Source organism: Corapipo altera, unplaced genomic scaffold, assembly GCF_003945725.1.
Source record: "Corapipo altera isolate COAL_440 unplaced genomic scaffold, ASM394572v1 49, whole genome shotgun sequence".
NCBI classification, from domain to species: domain Eukaryota; kingdom Metazoa; phylum Chordata; class Aves; order Passeriformes; family Pipridae; genus Corapipo; species Corapipo altera.
This window is the reverse complement of record NW_020884879.1, coordinates 19,983,177-20,004,064: the sequence shown is the minus strand read 5'-3', so window position 1 is coordinate 20,004,064 and position 20,888 is coordinate 19,983,177. Positions and strand designations below refer to the sequence as shown.

The window sequence follows — 20,888 nt, the reverse complement described above, 5'->3', positions numbered from 1 at the left end:
AACTCTTTCCTATGGTGATGACAGGGCTGCTGGATGGAAGGCAGGCAGACAACTCTGTGTGTGTAGGATGTTCCTGTACATTAGTGACATGTTTGAGGACTCTGGAGTGAAGGAACAGACAGATTATTTGGTTATAGAAGGGTTTGGATTTTGTTCCAGTCATTCAATAAAAGCATTAATTCAAAGATAAAGAAGGGGAAAAAAGGGCATAGTTGTCAAGTTATGGACTGATCATGGATTTAAACCCTAAGTCCAAGCCTCTGGACTTTGGAAGTATTTGGGAGGCTGTAGCAAGGTGGGGGTTGGTCTCTTCTCCCAAGTGACAAGTGACAGGAGAAGAAGAAATGGCCTCAAGTTGCTCCAAGGGAGGTTTTGATTGGATATTAGGAAAAATTTCATCACCAACAGGGTTGTCAAGCATTAGAACAGGCTGCCCAGGGAAGTGGTTGAGTCACCATCCCTGGAGGTACTTAAAAGACATAGAGATGTGGCACTTAGGGACATGGTTTAGTGGTGGACCAGACAGTGCCAGGTTAATGGTTGGACTCTATGATCTTAAAGGTCTTTTCTAACCTAAGTGATTCTATGATTCTATGACTTGGTTTGAGCATAAATTTTGTGGCTTTGGTAGGACCATGTGAAGTGTGACAGGTTTGAATTGTTCTTGTTTGATTACTCAGGCAGTCTCCTTGTGGCAGCCTTGACATAACTGATGAGTTAACCAAGAGGAAACAGGGCCCCACCCATCGCTGAAGGGACAGTCCTGGGACCTGCAGAGGCCACACGCCAGAAGTGCCTCTCTAGAAGTGCTGCACAGCTCTGCCCTGCTTCTGAGCCATCATATATCCCAGTGAGAGGAGGGAACATCTGTGTGGTACAATGCCAGTGTTACAGGTTCCCTCCTGTCCTGTGGGAGGTGTCAGGCAGTCTGGTCTGCTCACAGCTCATGGCATGGAGTCGAGAATCTTCGGTTAATCGAAGAAGGGGCCTAATTTTTTTATCTAAAAGTCCTGAGCACTCTGCTAGCTATTGAATTAAAAAACAGCGGTCTTATCAGAATGGTAATACTTTCAAAATTGATGTTTTGAATATTTTATTACTTTTCAAGATCCTTAATCTATAACTCCACATGAAGAAACCCATGGCAACAATACACTTTTGCTAGCACAGTCAGGGAGGAGCTAGGAAGGCAAAATATAAGGAAATAATGTAAGGAAACAGGAGTGAAATAAGGAAATGGCCATGCTGCACGTCTCTAGATATTTCTTTTTGTTATTAGAGGTGAAATACGCAAAGTATTTGCAAACAGGCTTTCAAAGCATACCTATACTTTAATAAAATGAACTGTAGACCCACAACTGTTAAAAGAGCCAAGTGTGCAGAGCAGAGCATGGGCTCTGAAATAGGTCAGCAAAACTTGCACTGTCTGCTTTTTCACTCATCTCCCTGGTGCAGCCTTGGTACCTTTTGAGAAGCATTTCCCAGGCAATGCCCAAGTCTGTGCTGGGATAAGCACATGCTGGGGGCCATCCGAGCTGGCACTTTGGATGTGGATGCCCTCATTTAGGCGGGGAAGAGAGTTGAGCCTCATGGATGTGAGGCAGGCTGCCATACTTGGATGCAGCACCAGAGATTTCTCCTTGGCCTGTTTTCTCACCAAGCATAGCCAGCAGCACCAACGGGAAAAGGGCTTGAAGCACTACAAGAACTTGTTAAGTCAATGGACAGGGAAAACTACAAGTGACTTGCCATTGGGAAATGAAAGCAGAATCCACAAGCCCTCAAACTAAGATCCTGGATTTTAAAATGAAACATAGTAATGTCGTTTTTTACTGGGGCTTAAAGCAATACACAAACTTTGAATCTGGAAGACAAAAGCTGCAATGCTACTAAGTCTTCAAAGTCTGCTACCTGGCTTCTCTGCCAGGTTTACATCTGGTAATTTCACCAGAGAGGTAAGTAATTCAGGCAAGAAAACCCAGCTGTCATAACAAGTTATAGTACTCCTTTCATTCTGTGTTATGGAGCTCGCTCACACAGAGAGCTGAGCTCACAGCCTTTCTCCTGGATCAACTTCTGCTACTTTTTGACTGTGGGACATCACTTGGCTCTGAAATAAAATAGTCTGCATGGATCAAAAAATTACTGTTGCAGATCTGGAACTTTATGTCCATCTCTCTGAAAGAGCAAGTAAATGATGCCACTTTCATGACTTTAAATCAGAAAACTAACCACAGATGTAATTCTCGATCACCTGTCCAGTTCAAAATGTGGTCTGATTCAATTTTACCTCTCAGCTCTGCAGCTCAGCAGCTACCTTAGTGATTTTGTTTTTCAATAAATCCTATAAATGAACGCTTTTTACCCTGAAAACCAGTGTGTTAGCACTCAGATAATTGATGCAGCTATTGATGTATGTACCCAGAGCTATGTTATTCACTTTTCTTTCCCTCAATTCCATTTTTCCCCCCAGTATTGAGTCAGGACTAAGGAGTCCATGTGCATGTGTGTGTAGGTAGTTCTTTTTAATAAACTCAGCGCTAGAGGTCACATTTATAGGCTCAGTTTATACAGTAATCTTTAAAAACAACCAGCCCAAGCACTGGAAAACACATAGCAGGGGTTAGTCCTGTCTTGGCAGAGAAATAGGCTTGGTTTATTAATAGCTCTTATTTAAGTCTCATTTTCATGCTTTTATTACTACATTGGGTTTTCCCCTTACATGGGCACATGTCAGAGAAGTAATGGAGCAAGAGAAGAGACAAGCCCTTTTTCAGTTCACAGAACCCCAATTCTTTATTAATCACAGCTTGCTCACAATGACATACAGGAAAATAGCACTAATGAAGAGTAGGATATGCAGGCAGCAACCTCCTGGGGAGTAGGGACAACTTCAAAACTGCAGCTATTTTGGGGATGATGTGTTAGGTTTGGTGATACTGTACTTGGCACAAGCACCCTGTCTAGTCATTCCTCCTGCTTCAGCCCTCTTAGTCCTAGGTGTCGGTCACTAGGTAGGGTTGGCTAACACTGAAGAGTAAAGGTCATGATGAATGGAAGTCAGCAGTGTCAAAAAAAAAAAAGAAGGTAACAACTGGCTCATGGGTTCCAGGTGAAATATTCAGTAGCCTTTCGTACTATTATGCATGTAATGTGGTAGCATCAGATAAGTATCATAGATCATGGCACCTACAGATAAAGCCACTTGATGCTATCTATTAGTTAGTTGCTCCATCAACAAATTTTCAAGTGGTGAATTAAGCTCACTTTACAATTAGCATTTGTATGGCTGTTGGCATCATCCAGAATTTGCCATAGCTTGATGGTTACAATGTGCCTCGTAAACTTGTCTCAAACTGATCCTACTTGCTTTCATTCTGTTGCACAGATGTTTTTGTTGCCTCTTACCTCAAAAAGCAGAAGCAACAAATACTCCACCTGATGATTTAACCTCAATTATACAGCACACTACAGAGTCCTGCAGCATAAATTGAAAAAACATTTTAAGAGCCTTTTGTCTTGGACAGCTGAATGTAAAGTCACAATACCTGTGATCTAGTCACTGTTTCAAGAAAGCTTATTGATGGCAAAGCAGTCTAGGTTATTAGGCAATGACTGGTCTCTAGCACCATAGAACTACTACTGACCTCATGGTGGGTTGGAATGAAAAGTCGCAGGGAATGGAATTAGACATGAGGTGCTTCAAACAAACAGACCCAGCAAATTCAATTGAGTGGAAATAGACAACATCAGAAGCCTGTTACAGGACATGTAAGATTATGAAATAACTTGCATAATGCAATAATTGTATTTTTTAACAAAAATGTAAGTATTTACAAAATAAGATCCAAGTTTTTTAAACATCAAGCAAATCATTCTGCAAAGAGACCGCATCAATTTTGTTTTTATTTTTGTTTCTTTTTTTTAAAGTTTTTTATTGAGTTCTTGATTTTTATTTTTTTTTTAAACCATGTCATACATTTCCCATACTGATATCGCATGATCCATAATAATATAGGCAGGGGGAGTTTACTAATGGTGGGGGTGGGTCACATCCACCATTGCTGTTTTCAGCCAGACAGTTCCACCTGGAGCTCCTTGTTTCTACGGACCTCTGCGGCATGCCTCTCCTGGAAAACATCAAGAAGGGAAAAATCAACCCTTTTTCACATTCTGCCTGCCCAGGGAGGCTCATGCTCACAACCCATTTAGGTCATGCATTTGATGCTTGCACAAAACTTGTTTCACAGCACAACCACCTTTGAAGAATTCAACTCAGGAGAGGTGTCATGCACCAGACCAGCCTGAGGCATGTTCGGTGCTTACTTTCTACTGCTGCTCTGGAGCTCAGTCTTTTTTATCTGATATGGCCTTATAATCGCCAGCATCTCACAGAGTTTCATTTCAAAAGACCTCATAGGGAGGTGCTGCTTGCAGCATAAAATGTGCCATGAGATCACATCTGCCCTTTGAATTCCTGGATATTAAAGTAAATATAGGGAAAGATGACTGGGGAAATAATTGCCTTCCTGTTGTATGCAGAAGAAGTGTTACTTACTGTGTTATCTTTAGCATTTAGGAAAACGCTAGAAACCTTAGAAAAAAAGGCCCAAGAATTTCATTCCACCAAGATGGTTTAGTTTGAACATCTCTCTTACTCTGAATGCTTAAGCTATGTACCCTCTCCATTCTTTCTTTGGCTATGATGAAGAAGGGACATGGTTCCCAAAAATCAATACTAGGCTCTTCTGTCCACTTTCAGTGATATTGTCTTCTCTTTTACAACAGCAGCTGTAATTAGTTTAACCTTATTTGAGACACTGCATATTCAGATACTTCTGTGGAAATGGACCTGTGGTCAGGAACAACAACTGTCAAATCTATTTAATAATGTTCTCCTTAGGATGTTTATAAAACTATTATTTTCAGCAGATTCTGTGTTTTTGGGTTTTTGGTTTACACCCCTTCCCTTTCAACTGTCAAACTATCAAACTTTTACCTCTTGTGTCTGATCCCCTTAAAAAACTCCCAGAAAACCAGATGACAAGAACAAGGTGACAGCAGAAGCAAATATCCATCCTTAGTTGACTTCAGTTTAAGACACTGCCTAGGTATTTCCATGCATTAGAGGGTATTTTCTGGTAAAAAATTCACGGAAGTCAACAGTTATCTTTTTATTACTTGAGTTGGACTGTGGACCACAGGCCAAAATAGCTTATTTCATCCACTGAACCTGTAAATCAGTTCTGAATGCTAGATTTCATACGGGACTTGTTCCTTGGTGTTCCTATTAGCTACAGCATAAAAAAAGTTCTCTCTGATTGCAGGAACTTCTAGACACCAACACCTTGAGGCATCCACAGTTATGTGCAACTTTGGAAGACTTGGACACAAATATCTCACTTCTCTTCCTGTATGTTCAGGATTCACTCTTGTGTTGGTATAAATGTATAGTCATACAATTTTTAACTACTGGTCAGTACAAATGTTGCCAAATGAGTTACTGTCATCTTTGCTCAGAAGCCTTCCTTGGGTTTCATGCATATATGACATCATACTTTTGTGGAAATGGGGTTTAACAGTCTGTTAACATTAATCAAGGACACAGAAATGTTTCAGCTGTTCTTCCCATTTCCTTTTGGATCTCAAGGATGACTAATTGAATTTTTCCTTTGTTTTCATAAGCTCTGGGATAAGTGCCTAAAAACTAATCTAATGCAAAAATATAAAGTAATCTGGGTATAGTTCTTAAGATCAAGAATTATCCTGTTTGCATAGTTATTTGTAACAACATCCTTTGGGTTTTGTTGTTTCTTTACTACTCTCGAAGACTTTTGCCTCCATCAAAGATGTTGAGGTGCTTATAAAGATCTCCTTGAATATCTCTGAGAGCTACTGTCTTTCTGTTAGTCAATTTACTAACACATTAGAAAGTTTGTTATTGAGGGCAACAAGTGATCACTCATGCAGAACGAATTGTTTTTTCTTAACATTTCTAAATCTTCATTTGCATGTTCCCCTCTTTTGTGAAAGGGGTTTCTGAGAAGGGCACACTCGGTCGCATGTGCGGTTTGTGAATTCCCTATTTCCTCTGACTGCAAAGAAGATCTCCACAAAAAAATTCACTTTCTTTCTTTCAAGACTTGTGGAAGGACAGACACCTTTTGCGATATATGGAAGAATTTTCCCCCATACTTTTTCCTCTTTATCCTTTGAGAAACCAAGAACTACAGACATAGGATAATTGTTTGATTTGATCAATAACTTCTCCTAGAAAATGAAATGTAAACACAAGTGACCTTTCCTTTTTTCACAGCCCTTCTTAAAAGCTAGAAAATCAACCTTTCTCTGGAGACAGTCCAGCAAAGGGCCATGAAGATTAAGGCCATGAAGATCTCTCAGTTCTCTCCTATGAGGAAAGGTTGAGAGAGCTGGGACTGTTTAGCTTGGAGATGGCTCAGGGGGATCTCACAAATGTCTGTAAATACCTGAATGGAGGGTGCACAGAGCTAGGCACTTCTCCGTGGTGCCCAGTGACAGGACTAGAGACAACGGGCAAAAACTGAAACACAGGAGGTTCCCCCGGAACATCAGGGAACACTTTTTCATTGTGAGGGTTACCAAGCACTGGCACAGGTTGCCCAGAGAGGAGTTGGAGTCTTCATTCTTGAAGATATTAAAAAGCCACCTGGACATGGTCCCGGGCAACCAACCCTAGGGGCTCTGCTTGAGCCAGGGGGTTGGATCAGATGAGCTCCAGAGGTGCCTTCCAACCTCAACTATCCTGTGATTGCGTGATTACAGAACTTCAATCTTTTTCAAAAGTGAGTGGTGGCTTAGATAAGCATGAGGGGCTCTGACTTAAAAATTGCTCAAGTGTGGCAACTGAGATAAGGATTATGCACAACATCTCTGCAAAATGCTAATTAGATTCTCCTCTCTAGTCTAAGGGGAAGAGTGATGGCATGGTTACCTTCTCTTGGAGACGTTCAATAAGAGCAGCTAAATTAGCTTCACGGTTTTCTTTGATCTGTTCCATTTTCAGTATCAGCTTTTCCTCTGCCATTTTGCTGAAGTTATTGTTCTCCTCCAAAGCTTTTTGAAGCACTTCTCGCTCATGTTCTCTCTTCTCTGCCAGATGTTTCAGCACCTGGGCCTCCTGGGACTGAAAACAGAGAGACATGTGGCTTAAATACTCATGTGGAGCAAAATAACCCCTATAGGGCAACAGTTCACTGAGTTTGGAAACTGCATAAAGTTTGTTGCTTTTTTGTTACATGCACTGTTTGGAAAAATCAATTCTGTGAATAAATCAGATTAGTTTGAATAACAGGGGCTTAGAGGCACTGGCTAAGTGTGGGGTACATGCCTGAGGAAGCAGCAGAGATGTGTCCAAAGCACTTCTGTTAATAAGAAACGCTGTCATGTCATGATGACCCATTACTGCCTTGGGTCATCTGGATTACTGCAGTGGTTGCTCAACCTCTGACAGCTGCAGACTTTTAACTACGAGCATTTTATTTGTAGAGATGGGGAATGGGGGCTGAAGACATGTACAGTGTTAAAAGGGAGATTGCTAATGCAGGAGAGGTGCAATTTTCACTTGAGTTGGACTATTCTTTAATGCACTTGAGTAGTTAAAAAGAGACTTTGAAGTTTACTGTTATGAAAGACAGGCAGCATCAATTCAATGCCTTTTTCCCATTATGTTTGGCTAAGTCTCACTGCTTAGGAAGGGAAAAAGAATTTTGTTCTGGAGAAAATAACATAAAAATATTTTCAGTTAAAAGTTCAAATTTTGCAAGGAAGTTGAAAACTGCAAGTAAGAATTAAACAGATGCAGGCTATGCTCAATATTGTGTTCTTCTTTGCAAACTCACTGCTCAGAAGCATAAGCTTTGTTATTTATTTTAAATCAAATTGATAACACGAAACCATTAATCTTAGGAGACAAGCCAAAAAACTTGCAGCATTGGACCCATTCTCCTGGTAAGTCTGGTTGAAAAGACAGTTATTTGGAAACGATAAACAACATCGTACACTTTTGGATAAAAAATAAATTAGAGGGAGCATGAGAAGTAAACAGAAAAGAGAGAATGAAATATGGCTCCGGGAGGCTAAGTGTATATTTCAGTGCAGATCTCAACACACTGTTGCCATTGTTATCCATAAAAATGAATTAGTTTAAGGCCTAAATTAAGGGCTTTAACCGTTAATTAAAATTAGCTGTAATGAATCCTATTAAATTATGTCATGTGGCTTTAAATGGAGTGAAAAAGGCTGCAATTCTTTTATGCAAAAAAGATCCAACTAGGAGGAGAAAACAAATATTTTAATGAAGGTAAGATACACATAAAGCCAAATGCATTCATGAGAAAAATTAAGGGGATTCTGGAAAAGGCTGCAAAGACCAGACAGAACATCTTGCAGCAAGACATTGGAGTAAAACTGGCTTTGAATGGCTGTAATGGCTTGCCTGAGATCATAGAAGAGAGCCACTTCCATCCATCCTGGACACTTAATGTATCTGCTTTCACCTCTGGCCTGGCTGCAGTTACAGGCTCATTTCTCAGACTGTGATCTCTGGAGCACTTGCTGATGGGAATGGTCTCCTGAAACAGCTGGTTCCTCACAAAGGCTCTTCCCCCCCATCATAGTATATGATGAACAGAGAGTAATACAGCAAACATTTTTCATCTCTTTGACTCTTGTGTCAGATAAAATATGTTACAAATGGGAACAAAAACCCCCCAGACAGATGCAGCAAAACCAGGGAGTTTCACTGGTGGAATATGGAAGGAGGATGAGCCAAAGACAAAAGGGCAGAAAGAGCTAGGCAAAGAAGGAATTTTCTAGAGTAACTAAAAAATCATAAAAGTCTGATAAGCTTAACAAAAATATAAAAGAATGTAATAATCATATAATAAAATAAGTTATTTTGAAGCAGACTATTTGATTCCAGATGCTTAGAATTTAACAGTTCTTAACTGTAGGCTATTTCAAAATGTAAAGTTATTTTGAAAGATTTGATGCACTGTAAACCTGAAATAATTAAACATCTTCACCTTGCTTTACCATTTTTGGATCAACTTGAGTGGCTCAGTTTGACCAGTGCTTGTGAAGTTATCCTGTATTTTCTGTTTAATTTACTACTCAATGGTAACCTTTCATTTACTTTCGGAAAAGTTATTGTCATTAAATTTTGCTTGCTTACATGAATTTTGTGAACACTTTGCTTAAGTCATCTAAAAGCAATGGATATAATCTAAGAATCTATTTCCCTTCCTGTTGGGAGTTTGAAAAGACACAATGAGCCTAAGTGTAACATCCTTTCCCATGAAACATTTAAGAAGTGACTTGTTAATTTGAAAGGCTAACGTTTCTCTGTGTTTAAATATGTATATATAACGTGTTATAAAATCAGACCTTTTCAGATTTAGAAAGCAGACATTTTAACAGACATATCCATACACTAATAAAAAGTAAGATTTGGGCTATGCATATAAGGAGCATTTTCTAAAAGAGTATTGGCTTTCTACAGGAGGTAGTAAAATGCCTTTGAGACTTAGAGGCACTTGCCCATTTTTCAGGATTTGTTTTCTTCCATTCAAACCCTTTGCTTTCTGGAACTACTTGTTATCCTAAATACAGATGAACAGTGAAAAATTAGAGTTTCATATAAAGTACACACATTTCTGGAGGCTATGCTGGTAGACAATACATTCAAAAATAATTTGTCCACTAAGGCATGATAATGAAGAAGATCCTTATACTGTAATTCAGTATTTACAGGATGCAAACTGTGTTGGCACCAGTAAGAGACTGTGTGATAGCTGAACCAGGCCTCAGGAACTAACTGCAACCCTAATACGATTTTCCTTTACAGTATGCCTTAAACAGCATATTGTGAGGTATTTTGAGTGAGGAAAATCACCAATACCCAGGACTGGTTCAAAATCCCTGCCACAAAACACCCATGGGGTAGAGTCTGATTTAGACTGATGTCCCTCCTCTAATGGCACTGTAGCCCAGCTGTCAGTCTGCCTATTTCCCTAGTGTTCAGACCATTCTGAAATCCCCTTATGACAATTCTGGAAGGCAACTGGTATGTGTTTGTACTGGATTGTCAAATAATCTTCTGTTTCCAACACATTTGGCACAAGAACTTGGCCACCCTGTCTGTTCAAAGTCTACTACACATCCAGAAATGGGTAAATGAATGACCATGAATACCCAGCGGAGCTGGGATTAATAGACTCCCTTTGTTGTTTGTCTTGGCTTTTAACTGCTGTGTTTAGGTCTCACACAGTTCCACAGTGATGCAGGATTCCAACATACATAGGAAGTTTTTATTTCAAGTTTATTTTCAACATTGTATTGTTTGAAGTGCTGGAAAGGGTATTTTCAAATCCCTGATAGTCTATGTTCTAACATACTTGTAAATGGGTTATGATAAGCACTTCTGGTACAGCTGTTGTGAGAACATGAGTAAAAAACACTGGAAAAGGGGTGAAAGATAGAGAAGACTAATAAGAAAAGTATGAAATAGTGGAGAAAGACAAAAGCAGTACTCAAGGGGGAATACTCAGAAGACTTCTTAAATATAACAAACCATAATCAATGAAGCTCAAGCTGCAGAATCTAATATTAGATCATAGAATCAAAGATTATAGAATGTCTTGCTTTGGAAGGGACCTTAAAGATCATCTAGTTCCAACCCCCCTGCTATGGGCAGGAACACCTTCCACTAAACCAGGTTGCTCAAAGCCCCATCCAATCTGATCTTGGACACTTCCAGGGATGGGACATCCACAGCTTCTTTGAGCAATCTGTGTCAGTGCCTCACCACCCACACAGCAAAGAATTTTTCCCAACATCTAGTCTAAATCTCCCTCTTTTTGTTTAAAACCATTGCTCCTTGACTTATCACTGTCCTTGTAAAAAGTCACTTTCCCTTTTTCATAAGCCTTCTCTAGGTACTGAAAGGCTGCAAAGTAATGTGGAAGAATAAAAATGTTTATTTGTTAATGTTTAAATGTGGAGGAATAAAAATATTGGGAAACATTCCTGGTATAGATACCTTTGCTCCTAGAAACATACTGCTGTGCTGAAAGGATAGTTAATGCAAGCAAATTTCTATGATGTTCATGTCATATTTTTAAAGGATCATGTGCATCCTCAGTTTTTAGAGATGAGTAGTTCCAAAGGAAATCCAAATCTCTTACCTAGCTGGCCAGAGACATATGCAGACAACTAAACACTCTCTTCACGAGCAAAATTATTTATGGAAACCAGCTTTGGAGATACATACAGTTTTTAATTATCACTCACAAGAAGAAAATTCTCCTTATCTGAGTAACAGGTGGTTTATTTTCTCACATTTATCTTTGTTTGACAGATACGTCCAAATATTGAAGTCATTTATATAGAGATAAAAGTAATCCTTTATTACTTTTAAGCAAGAAATGGGCTCAGACAACTGCTTTTAAATTGGGAATTTCAGCTTGAATGCATTCACCTTAATCACTAGCATCCTTATACTAGGATGTATAAGGCACATTACCAGTCATGAGAGTTCCCCTTTCACGGCACATTCATTCACTGGACTGAGTTTTTTTTACAATTCAGTTATTCAAAAGAAGCTGCAATAACCTCGACATTCCTCAATGTATAGTGTACTTCAGAGATACTATTAATGGAGCAGAATGTGAAGACAAGAGTAAACATTCCTACTGCAATCTAAATGCCAGGGTGAAGCCTAGGTATGGTGACTTGAAGTACTGATGTTTTCATGGGAAGGAACTGAGGCAGGGATTTTTCCATGAAAATGCATGGAAATGGACTCTAAAATTAGACTTCACTCAGAAATACCCATATGGCAGGAGAGTAATCTGAGCTGTAATCATAGGTGAAGTTCTGCTGCTGGCGAAACTAGGTGGTGCAAAATTGTGCTTATATTTAGATGAGTATCTTATTTTTTTCATCCAGTCTTCCAAGGGACCTATGGATCAAAGTTACTAAGGATGTGGAGTGAAAAAAAAAAAAGGAGCCCATCCATGATGTGATTCAAGAAAACTCACCTTCTCTTCCTCAACTGGCACATAATTGCTGCTCTCCATGTTGTGACCCATGGGTGTGAACAAGGCATGTTGGAGGGATGAAAGAAGTACCACCTGTGCCCTCTGCCTGATGCTCCCCTAACTACTCATGAGGCAGTTTGTGATCTGCTGCAGTTTGAGGCCTGGCATTTTAAAGTTAATGAAGATCAATGTCAGATTGTCTTATGATTGTTCATTAGCAGCAGAGCCGCTAGCAGACTGCAGGGAGAAGCTTTGCTGGCATTGGGACGTATGCTCATGACTCCGTGTGCTTTGAGACAGACCTTGGTGACTAACACAAAATCTTCTCCTAGTTGGTAGCAAATATCTTCCTATGGGCATGTATTCCATAGACTTTTGCTTTTTTGACAACAAACTGCAAACTGGCTTGCAGTTTTGGCTATCTTTTGTAAACATTATGAGTGAAGCAGTGTACATGGAAACACTATTGTGTAATGTGGCAGAAACATCCAGTTCTGGTGCTGATTACACTTATTATTGGGACCTTTACATGAAAAAACACTTCATGCTGAACAGCAACAGAAAGGGAAATCAGTAGGTAGGCAAGATAGGGGACAAGTGTCTTGGGCAGTGCCTATCCTCCCTGCCAGCCTGCTTGCCTATGAATTTGGTGGGAAATCGAAGAGGGGAGCAGGAATGAGATGGAAGAAGAAAGCTCCACTTTTGCCAAGGAAGGTGTGGATCCTTTGTCTGCCTCTTCTCTTACCTGGAGTAGCAGTTTTGTAGGTCTCATGCAATATCCAGGAGGGAACACTTGTCCCCCAGCTCTGCTGCCTTCCCTGTCCTGGCAAAGCCTTTTCACCCATTAGCCTGATGTACAGTGTGTAAAGCATGGATGGCTTTTTCCATGCCAAAGGAGATATGGATTAAGAGCATCAAGAGACACCTCTGGCTGTGGGGCTGGCTCAAAGGGGTAGTGGGCTGGGTGCTGAAGCCTGACGCAGAGTTTGGTCATGATGCTGGCAGAGATGCCCTGGATTGGCTCCTGCTGTGGGGAGATTATCTTATGCCATTTCATAGTGATGGTATTAAAAACTCATGTAGCTATAAGTCTATATACAACAGCGTGAAAGTTAAAAATTATGACTGTTCTCCTGCATTCTTTGTAGCGCTAAGCTCTAGGGATGAGCTTGATTCAATTTCATCCCAATACAAAGCCATTAAAAGGATTTAATTGCATAGAATTTATCTCCTATAATCCAAAATCTACTAGAAATGCACATTTCTACTAGAAAAACTATATTTATACCAAGAAAAACTGCTGCATACAATGTCACAGTGCTCTGATTTCTTAAGTGAGAAGGATGAAAAGATCCTTCTGCTTATCCACCCAGGTGGGAAAATATAGCACACCTATGCTGAAAAAGTAGTGGGATAATAATGACATACTGTAGAGAGGATTCTATAAATGGAAAGGACAAATCTGTAACTAGCTCAAATGAGTCTTGCTGTGTGGTGCAAAATGAAAAAATGCCTCAGGTGAAACTCTGATTTTGGTCTGAGAGTATGAGGTCATGGGTGTCAATGGAGGTAGAGAAAAAGGGAGAGAAAAGGAAAGCGGAGTCTTGTAAAATCTTGCAAGGAAATAAACAAGAATGATAAATAGGAAACAGCATAAGCAGGAGACTGCTGAAGTGTATGTATTGCTGTAGATGTTCTCATGAGTTTGAAAATTTATTAATGAACACTGCCTAATTAACAGAGCAGAATCTAATACCTAAACAGTGTGAAATTCATTAGCATTTTTTCAAAAAAGGCAATTCTCATCCTTTAGTTATACTTGATTTTAATTAGAACTGTGCTGGAAGGACATGATCTAGAACGGTCATGCCTGACAGCTCTTGTACATAGATTGAAAAGTATGATAACAACTGCATGGTGGCTGTCAGAAAAAGTCTGCCTGGTTTGTCTAGCAGCCAAAAGTAGAAGATGCTTAGAACTCTAGATGAAGCTAGGCAAATCTGCCTGGTTCCTTCCTTGAGATATATATACACACACATATTTCTAGCTTTCAGCAGTCAGCAAGTTACACACATTCTGAGTCAGAAGTTCCATTCATGTAATAATTTCCTGCAATGTAGTGGTCTATCAATTTTGAACTAAATAATATTTTAATAATCTCTAAACAGTCTGTGATAACAAATATACCTTGAATAAACAGTACATAAAAAGGTGATTCCTTTTGGAAATCGCTGTCTGATGATTTCCTTGAGTGTTTCGTCTCCTTTGGATTGTGTGAAATCGAATATAATTGTTCTTATTCATCTTCTCATTACCATTCATGACTTTGTAGACTTCTATCTTATCTTTTACCTGTTGTCTCTTTCCAAGCTGAAAAGTGGACTATTTAATTTATCTTTTTATGGAAGATTTTCTGTTCCTCTAATTGCTTTTTTATCCTTGTCTGCACTATACTCCTTTTGAGGCCAAAAATGAAGCTAGTAGTTGAGATGTGAGAGCACCAGGGATTTAAACAGTGATGTAAAGAAGCTTTTTGCTCTGTTCTTTGTTCCTTTCCCAGCAATTTCTCTTCCAATGCTAATGTGAAGGATCTTGTCTATTAAAATAACTCAGTTATGTGTTCATTCAAAATGAATGTAGTACTAAGGGGAAGAAATGGCAGGTGTCTGTATTGCTATCACTGATTACCAGTGTATTGCATAATGAGTTTTTCTTTTAGAAGAAATGAACAGTAATGAAATCAATGGAATGAAATCTCTGGAACATTCAATTTATATTTATCACCAAGTATATGCATAATATCAGGCTTTTTAATTGCTGCCATTTAATTCTGTGTCCATATCTTTACTTGAGCATTTGTACTCAGCACAGAGGAACTTCGCACATGGAGTTTTTGGGACATATCATCACTTGGATGTGTGAGAGCTCATACTTTGCAGCAGGTGCTAGTGCAAATGCATATCCTTTTATACACAGTCATGTCCTTTTACCGAATTGAATACTTTGGCAGAAGTATTTCTTTGAAAGAAACAATAGTGCTAACGAGTGTGCATTAGAACCACAGAGTCTTTGCTAGCAAGCTGGCAGAAATGGCAAAAGTGGCAACACTGCAGTGCTCATCTAAATGAATTGTTCAAATTAGCAAGGTCCAGAATAGTCAGGTTTCACTGCAAATCAAAACTGAGGGCCAGGTTTTAAGGACCTGTCAATAATCCAGACCTACTGACTCCAGTAGACACGCATCAAACCCTACACCAGTGTAGTTTCTTGGCAGCAACCCTGATCTGGTCTGACTGGAGTGAAAGGAGAGTGGAGCTGCTTTTCTTGGATCTTATCCATGTGCTATCTGTAGCATAGCTGCTGTCCCTGGACTTCTGTACACATTTTTGTCCATATTGGGAAAAGTTCTGTAAAAATCAGTTTTAGTAACAAATCATATTTTTTTAAAAGATAAATGAAAGACTTAAAGACATATAAGCTTGTTTCATTTTCAGATACCTTCTACCAGGGACTCTGTGGGCAGGTGGAAGAGATTTCCAACTCCTATTTAACTAGTGCAAGCTGATTTGCCACAAAATTACACTAATCTCCTGGCTGAAGGGCACAGAAAGTCCTTGTATGGCTCCTGAGGCTTCTGTGCCTCTCCTTTTGTGCGACAGCAAAAGGAAACATGAATTAACCAGGACAATATATTACCAACCTTGAATTTTCTGTGGTCATTGCAGCCAGTTTTGATTTTCCTGAAATAGTGCAGCATAGCACAAATGCTGGGACCATATAGGACATTGATAATTTCCAGCCTGGCAATTCAGGCTGGCTATGGTGAGTGTTTCATTGGCTTTGTCTGTCATCCTCTGACTTAGCTGATCTGGAATTTGTTTTTTTCTCTTTGGAAAAAGAAAAAGCAACCTGATCTAGCTCTGATTTAGAGCAAATGAAGACCTCTTCAACACATCCATCATGATGAAAGCCAAATAAAGAGTTAGTTGGGACTTCCTGCTGCATTTGTGCCAACTTTGCGAAGAAGGTGTAGCAACTCTTCCAAACACTTTTGTGACAAACTTACTGATTATGAAACAGGACTTTACCATTATGGGTAAGGTCATAAAGAAGGGAAGACTTAGTCTGTGGAAAACCCTACAAGGCCAACTTCCAGCAATACTGAGACTGCTGTACTATGCTAGTGCCTTCATTGAATGATCCAGAACATGCTTTATTCAGGGCTGATGTTCCTCCACACTGCATAAATAAGACATTTAAGCTGCCTCAGGCAGGCCTTGTGAGAAATTCTCATGGGCACTAAAAGGAGTCAAGGTATGGTAGCTGAGACAGCAGTTGATTGAATTATACATCCATCTCTTAAACTCAGACACCAGAAGAATTGTACTGGTTTTCAGCAACTATTATAGATGTCCTGAATGAACCACTTAACTTATATTCACACAGTAAGCATGCGTATTTGAGCCCACCTGGGTTCCTGCCTGAAGTTATCTGTAATACGTGATGCATACTTCCTCAGCATCAAAACCAGTGAGACTTGTTTGCAAGCTGCTGAAAGAAAATACACTCATGCGTTTCTTTAAACGTGTTAATAATTTTTGTCCATGCAGGCCATTGTGAGTCAGTGATGTCAGTAGAAAATATACCAATGGACAGGAAACTTGGCTACTATCCTGTACACTGTCACATCTAATTACTGGCTTTTTTTTTTAAGGAAAGATACCTTTCTCCTCTCCTCAGCAGCCTCCAGCTTTTTCTGGATCTCCTCAAGAGAGAGTTCTTTCTTCTTTGGAGAAGCTAAAGTTCGTGGTGCTTCTGAGACTGGAGATGGTGGCTTTAGGATCAGTTCAAAGGCCTGGCCTGAGGCACGTTTGTTGATTTGTTTCACTTCCATGTCTGCACAATAAAGTGGGAAATGGTAAGTCCTTCAATAGGCCAGCAGCATCGAGGGGAGATCAGAAGCACAGACAAAAGATTTAGCATCTTTGCCTTGGGCATTTTAAATGCAATGGCAGATTATGGGCTGAAAACTGTTCTCAGGAGTACATTACATTTTATGTGTAATAGCTTAATTATACCTTAATGTCATAAAGATAAAAATTTACAGCAATTTTGGAAGCTTATTGGGGTTCTGTGTCATTTCACACCCCTAGCGAGCAGTGCCCAAACTGATTAATTTTTTAAGCCATGCTTTCATCTTTTCTTCATTTCTTTGGGAATTATGTCAGCTATGAAGAGCCGTAATCCTCAAATGGGGAGTAGGGAAAGCACAGCTCAGTATGATAGGGATAGCTTTAAAAGTTTAGTTATCTGCTATTAGGAACAACATCCAGCATCATCTCCAATCAGTAGAAAGTAATAGCCCAAACTAGTAAATAAATGGTTAAATCAACAAAACATTCACTGACTAACACTGTGGACTGTGACGTGAACTGAGTCATTTCCCAGCACTAGCACATTATCTGACCTGCAGGATGATTTCCAAAAAATGTCACTCACCATCATATTTATAGATGTTCATGTTGCGAGGTTCCGGGTAAAAACAGGAGCAGATCAGAGAGAGCATGGACAGCTCCTTCATCTTTTCCTTGTAAGCTGAAAAGAGAAATCTTGTTAGCATGCTTCACTTCCCCAGCTCCTCCTTAGTGAATTTCTTGCTGAGATGACTGGCTAGGGACCAGCAAACATGCTCTATCATCCACCTGGCAGATTTCTCTAGAATATTTACTTTCAACTATTTCTTCTCGACATTGGACCTTTATCAAATCACGCATCTGATGCTCAGTACTGCAGGGACAGCATCCCACCTCCTACATGACCTCAGCCTTGGGTGTAATGCAGACAGTCCTATAGAAAGTGAATCTGGCTACCAGGAAGTGTATTTAGCATTGAAAGAGCACCATGACTCCACTCTTTCCTGGCAGGTGGTGAGAGAATGAAGCTCTTACAAATTCTCTGATGTATCCAAATGCAATTGAGAACAGCTCTGAAACACTCCCCATGTATTGCCATAGGCAGATGCTGAAGACATTATCTGTTACAAATTAAAAATAAAACCAGAAATGAGGATACATTTATCAAATCCCTTGCGTAATGTCCTTAATATGAGTAACTACTCAAAACAAAGCTTTTCCTTCACCACTTACTGGCCAAAATATGTTGTTTTCACACTCAGGTCTAGTGTATATCAGCTGATGCAATAAATACCCTTGTAGTTTACCTTTATGTGGTTATCTTTACTGACTTTGTAATACTGGTAGGCCCCAGCCGTGAACTGAGGCATCCCTGGTCTAGAAATGGTGATACCGATACCTAATCATTACACAATGTTCTGCGTTCACCCTTCTAAGTGCTTTTAAGTAGAAAAAGAGTCTTGTACTTGGTCACTTGGTAAGTCAGTGACAAAGCCCAGACTAGAGTCCAGCTCTCCTGAGTCCCAGGGCTTTACCCTAGTCACTGCCTAAACTGCATAATGCATATATATAAAAGGGGGGGGTGGTGATCAAAACTCATCTTGGCACACACAAATCCCTGCTACTATCCATATCATATCTACAGAAGCAGACACTCATTTGCTGCCAGCATGTGAAAACATGGCTTAAAGTATGTGTGACTAAAAGTATTGTACTTAACAGATTAGACCAAATGAACCCTTGATGTTGCTAAAGAAAAACCAGACAGTCCTTTGACCTTCAAACTGTGTATACACATGAAATTGTCAATCAGCCTTTCCAATGGATGCTGTTGTGGTTTTTGAATTTGTTTCTCCTACTCAGAAAGGGCCCTGAGGTTGAAGAGGTCCTGGAAGCCTTTGGATGCTGCTCAATATGGTGGTATTTGAAAGATCCATAGTTCAGGAATGGATTTCTAGGTGTTAGTTAAATGATTAGTTAATCCAATTAAGCTTTGCACGGGGGCTTCTAATCATGTACCTTGAATAACACACCTAAAAGACATTTAGCTTTTCAGAAACCATTGGTAAAAGCCAGTATCCCAGGTCAAGAGTGTACTGAAAATCTTGTTTTGTGGGAACTTCGGCTGCCAAGGAAGCTTGGGCTTGACAAGACTTTGGTTTAAAAGCTAAGTACCAACTTGCAAGGAATAACTCAAAAATCTTCTGAAGAGAAGAATAATCTCCAACTGATGTCTGTTGTCAAACAAAATTAATTGTTCGCTTAGCCCTCCATCTAACAAGCACACAGGTGTGGTTGCCCAAACTGCTCTTTGAGGAGGGCTTGCCCAGCCAGCTGCCCACACCACTGGAATTGCACCCTTTTCAGCAGCAAGGTTATGGAGTGAATGCACAGTAGATCCTGGCAGGTTGCTAAACATAGAGAAAATGGACAATGGGTTGAGTGTGAAAGACATGGCCATTGACAACACAAGCTGAAAGCTAAATGTGCTTGTACAAGATCTGCCGAGTCACTGACAAAATGTATACCTTGAAATATCTTTGTAAAAAGAGGCATATAAAGCAGCATCCTAGGAATTTTGCCTTTTGGGGCCTTTGTTATTATTATTTATCTTTGCTTGACATTAAATTTGTTTTGGTTTCTAACAGCATTTAAAACGATTAGGAAAAGGTGTTTGTTCTCCCAGCTTGCCATCTGCAAAACACAGCTGGAGAAAGATAAGAACATGATCGGCTCTCTTTCCTTCAGTGCAATAGCTGCACTGAAAGCCCATTGGTAAAATCATTGTCCTATTTAATTCTGGCCACTGACAGAATTAGGATGACTTTCCATACTTTACAAGAATTACATTTTCTTTTTTCATGGTATTGATTTAGTCTTCATTTGCCCTTTAGAGTTCTTCAACCGTAACTGGAACTTGGCTTGAATACCCACAGAAATTCTGGAGGCTGCTGCACCCCTGGGAACCAAACAACCTGCCATGCTGGCAAACACTGCTTTTCCTGTTGTAAACTTAAGGGTTGAGGGCATCAAAAGAAATGAGGAGCCACACTTCTCCTCAGGTGTTGAACATCAGCATCATCATGACATGTCCCCCTCAACCAAGCTTACTTGGCATCATTGAGCAGCAGGAGCCCTGCTTTGCTTAGATGTCCTTTCCTTAAACATTTCCTTAAAATACATTAAAAAACCTGAAACCAGTAATGTTAGCCTGCTTAGTGGTCTGAATTAAGTGGCTGGTCCATGTCACACAGTTTAGACTGGAAGGTAACTGTACTTTCCCAAATCCCGAGTGTTTAGTGTTTTAGCCGTGGAACAGGCTAAAGCCTGTTCTCTCAAAAAGAAAGGTTCTTCTACTAAGAAAACGGCACACACAGACCAGACAGCCAACAGCACAGCATTTGTGCACAGGACCTCTTGCGTAAACTGAAATAGGCACAAAAATTACCTGCCTTATAGTGGAGCTTTTAAAAACCCTTAAAGACATGCAGTGATTGCAAGGAAGTTTATTTTCCAAATGTGTTTCAACTGGCTTGCTAATTATATATGTCCTTGTGCAGTCATGTAGGGTACATATCATTCCATTAACTGTGCAAGCTAAATGAAGGAAAGTAAATTATGGTAATCGTAACATTACAAAAGCTTTGATAGGGAAATTGCTAGGAAAGAACAATGTTGATAAAAGATGGCAACAGAATTTTTTTAGTTATATGCAGCAAGATCTAAATGTTTATATGCACTAAAAACTGTAAAGCTGGGCAAGAGAAAAACACTGATTTTTGTTTAAAAAAGAAGAGAATTCAATATTAGCAACTCTTGCAGTTTTGCTGTGAATATATTAGTATTTATAGGCCTTCTTAAATTCTGAAACTGCATGATTATTTCAGAATCTCAT

General features: G+C 39.7%; 1 protein-coding gene across 1 annotated transcript in view; it reads right to left on the bottom strand.

Moving 5' to 3' along the window:
* Positions 1 to 2,769: 2,769 nt before the first annotated feature.
* STMN2 (stathmin 2) overlaps positions 2,770 to 20,888 on the bottom strand; it is a 36,139-nt gene continuing 18,020 nt past the window's right edge. Inside the window, exons 2-5 of the mRNA XM_027638817.1 lie at positions 17,580 to 17,675; positions 16,804 to 16,976; positions 6,974 to 7,165; positions 2,770 to 4,130 (exon numbers count right to left, since the gene is read on the bottom strand). Coding sequence (XP_027494618.1) covers positions 4,071 to 4,130; positions 6,974 to 7,165; positions 16,804 to 16,976; positions 17,580 to 17,675 — 521 coding nt within the window. The 3' untranslated portion in view covers positions 2,770 to 4,070. The remainder of the gene's footprint in view (positions 4,131 to 6,973; positions 7,166 to 16,803; positions 16,977 to 17,579; positions 17,676 to 20,888) is intronic.